This window comes from Colletotrichum orchidophilum, assembly GCF_001831195.1.
Source record: "Colletotrichum orchidophilum strain IMI 309357 chromosome Unknown Scaffold_324.1, whole genome shotgun sequence".
In the NCBI taxonomy this organism is placed as follows: Eukaryota; Fungi; Ascomycota; class Sordariomycetes; order Glomerellales; family Glomerellaceae; genus Colletotrichum; species Colletotrichum orchidophilum.
The window spans coordinates 1-3,820 of NW_019173276.1; the positions used below are offsets into that span (position 1 = coordinate 1).

The 3,820-nt window shown below is 55.1% G+C and overlaps 1 protein-coding gene across 1 annotated transcript; it reads left to right on the plus strand.

Moving 5' to 3' along the window:
• On the plus strand, nucleotides 1-171 carry CORC01_14504 (uncharacterized protein; the record flags this gene model as incomplete). The annotated part of the gene is made up of 1 exon (XM_022626110.1): nucleotides 1-171. A coding segment is annotated over one exon (171 nt), but the record flags the coding sequence as incomplete, so codon positions are not given.
• Between the last annotated feature and the right edge of the window lie 3,649 nt (nucleotides 172-3,820).

The following is a 3,820-nucleotide window of genomic DNA, read 5'->3' on the forward strand; positions in this document are numbered from 1 at the left end:
GGGGAGGAGGAGCAGGAGAAGCAAGACGAGGTGGGAGAGGAGTCTGGTCTGGTCTGGTCTGGCGCGGGATTGGACCTGGGAGTGGGAGTAATAGCAGCGGCAGCGGCAGTACTAAGGTATGGTAGCAGCGCGCTGGGCGTCGGGCAGGCGTGGGCGTGGGAGTGGGAGTGAACCAAAGAGTGGCAGCGGATGGGTGAAGGAGGAGGAGGAGAACACAGAGGACCCGACTTACTTGGACTGACTGGTGACTGGACCACGGCGGGTTGAGGAGAGCGAGCGAGCGAAAGGAGGGCAGAGAGCAAGATGCAAGTAGATGGACGAGGGGGGGGAGGTGTTTAAGAAAAAAGGAAAGGGGAGGGGGGGTGTGAAGCTGGGTGGGGAGGAGTGAGGACGAGCGAGGAAGCAGGGCCCGGTACCTTGCTGCGGTACCTGGACTGGACTGGCGGGAAGAGGAGGAGAGAGTGAGAGAGAGACAGAGAAAGACCACGTCCACCCACTACCACCACGAACCCAGCACCAGGCCCAGTTAGGCCAGGCAGGGTAGCGTGAGTGGAAGACAAGAGGCAATGCAAAAGTGGGCTAGCAGCCAGACTGAGAGGAGGAAGTGGTAGTATGTAGTACCGTAGTGGTGGTGGTGGTGGTGGGATGGAGACGGAGACCTTGGAACTGGGGACTTGATTGGGACTGTGTAAGTGGATATGTTCCCAGGATTGGGTCGTGGACGATGGCGGAACAGGGGTGTGTGAGTGGATGAGTGTGGATGCATGTGGATGGGATTTGTGGAGGAGGAGGAGAGAGAAAGAAGACGAGGACTAGGCCAGGTCGTGGACATACTGGACGTGGACTAGGAGCAAAAGGGGAAGGAGAGGAGAAGAGAGGGCGAGAGACAGCGGCGCCCGCGCACACGCGCACCGCACACGCACACGCACACCGCGGCACTGAGGGAAGAGAGAGAGAGAGAGAGACACACACACACACACGCACATACAGACGCAAGGCCACATACACTGTAGACAGCGAGAGAGAAATGAGAGACAACGACAACGGGTCTGGGATTACCTTAGTGGGTGGAAAGACGAGTGAAGGGGGCACGAGGATGCAGGAACAGAAAAGAGCCTAGCAAGAAAGTAAGTCAAACAAGGCAAGGTACCATACCTTCCCGATGCTTGTCTTGCCATTGGGTTGTCTTTTCTTGTCTCTGACTTGCAATGGGGTGGTGAAGTTTAGTTGGTTCAAGCCAGGGGACCTGCGGTTTACCATGCCCACCTATGTATCCGTAAGCTGGGGGACGACAACAATAACAACAACCAGGACGGCTCGTGTCGTGTTGTGTTGTTGCCATTTTCTTTCCTCGGGCCATGATTCTTGTATACTGTGCAACGCGTGTGATTTGACAGTGAGTTGCAGATGTGGCATGGAACCCAGCGATGTGGGCTTTTTTTTTATTTTTACTTCTTTATTGATTCATTTTTTAATCAAGAGCAATCAACTGCAGAAAAGTCCACTCTCGCCAGACGGAACTCGGGCATGTGCTATACCAGTTAGGCATCGAGAGGCTGCTAACCGTCGCACTCCTTGCAATCCATTAGTCACCTGGGGGCTCTCAGGCGCCGCCGTCATATACTTTGTACAGTGTGGTGTGGTGAGGTGGGATGAAGCATGGCTGTGGAGAAGGTGCTGGGCGCTCTTGGTGGATATGAACTGAATGAGGCCAGTGTCTCGATCTTTTCTCGCTGCCATGCGCAGCGGCTAAGCGTCAGTCAGTCAGTATCTACGTATCCGACAGTAAGTCATCATGTGGTAATGCTGATGGTTCCTGGCGGTTCCTGGCGTGGCCTTGTTAGTGCTGGGGCTTGTAACCAGGATCACAAAACCTCGTCGGAACGATACTTTTACCATCAGCAGGCAACGACGGGACTGAGATGACGAAACTAGACGCAGGTCCAGGTCCCGGTCCAGGTTCTACTATTCGTAGGTGATAACTACGAACTAGGACAAGGAGCCCAGTCCCTTCCTGCTCGTGTGGTTAGTGTATACGTACAGTATGTTCCCGTTCCTGTCCCTGTTCTAGGAGGGGAAGTCCAAGTCGAAGGAAAGTGTACGGATACATACCGCAAAGGGGGGCAGCAAGAGGGAACTTGAGAGAAGGGGGGAGGGGAGAGAAAGTGTGCGGAAGTACCGACCGGGGGTGCCCCAGGGGATCTTTGTGGATCGCCGATTGGCCGGACATGGAACTAGCCTCCTCCCGCCAGGCGGCGCAAGAGAGAGAGAGAGAGAGCAGACAAGAAAGTGATCGCTGCTTACTTTTCTTTCTTGTGTGTGTCTCTAGTCCAATCTGACGAAATCTAGGCCCGTCGTACTCGTTCTCCCGCCCGCTTGGCTTGACTACAGTAGGAAAAGACTCTATTTACGTCTGTGTCTCTCTATTGTCACTTGTGAAAAAGAGAAAGGGAGATAGAGATAGAGTATGAAAGGAGGACGCCGCGCCGCGCCAGGGCCCCCGCGCCGCCAGGGGTGAGGGAGGGAAAAGGAAAAGGCTTTCGCAATCGGCATAGCTCTGGCTGAAAGCCTGATAGGTCGGTTCGTTATTCTCTCTCTCTCTCCAGCGCACGGGGCATCTGGGCGGAAAGTGAATGTATGTAGGGAAAAGAGGGTGGTGGGTGAGAGGTGACGAGAGTTGAGTTGAGTTCAGTTGTACCAGGGGAACCACTTCAGTCCTCTTGCTGCCCGGTAAAGCGGCCCCGAGACATGTATCTGCCTGTGTCTCTCTCTGTCTCGCTCCCTCTCTTTCTGCCTATCTGACCGTTCTAAGATGATGGATTGAGTTGAGTTGGTCCAGGATAGGGTGCAAGACTAGGTAGACATGCAGGCCCCAGTTGCCGGTATGTTCATGTGCCCACACAGCAATATCGCTACATGCCGCTTACGAGGCAGAGCAACAAGTGAGAAGCCAAGTACCTGTGTATCCGTATAGTATTGGGCAATAAGCGGGATGCAGAGCACCGCACCGCGGACGCGAGGGACATGACAGGAAACCCATCAACCGCTGACAGAGCGGACTGCACAACACCGACTGACTTTGGCAGCGACACCAACTGACACTGGTTCCCGCTCGTCCACCAAAAAAGGTGTCCCTTGCCTGCGCTCGCGCTCGCTCCGTGTTGGCACAAGGGGAGAGAGGGTAAGTCTCGCGCTCTCACTCTCCGCTCAGTCAGTCATCCGACGCGCTGCGCCAAGTCAGTTAGACAGTCAGACAAGTCTCGCGCGGCCCCAAAATTGCCTGCCCTTCTCTAGGCCCTAGCCTCTAGGGCCCGGGCCCCCTTTTGACGGTTTCCCACTCAGCTTCGCTTGCGGCTATCTCCATGACCGCACATGTAAAGTCGGTGGACTCTCAAAGTCAATGGCAGTCCCTGCGTAACAAGCTCCCCCCCTCCATCAACCTCCCTTCAACGCCTACCTACCCACCAACACTAACACACTGGACCTCACATGTCATTGATGCCGGCAACCTTGCTCTGCTTCTTTCAGGGCTTCCCTTCCGCCAGGGTAGGAGAAGGGGGGGAGATGGGCACATGCGGACATCGTCCACCGCGCCCATGAACGGCGGTGGTCCATTTTGATGGGTATCAGTGGGTGGCTCTCATGGAGCCTGGCCAACCAAAAAACTGAATCTCTCTCGTCGTCAGGGATGGTGAAAGGAGAACAATGCTCTTCTGTCTCTCTCGCCGTCTCTGTTGCGCAAAAGAAAAGGTCCTGTCTCCTTCCTATGCGAAAGGAGGTCCAACGGCCTAGTCGATTCTCCAGGAAAATCGTCAAAAAA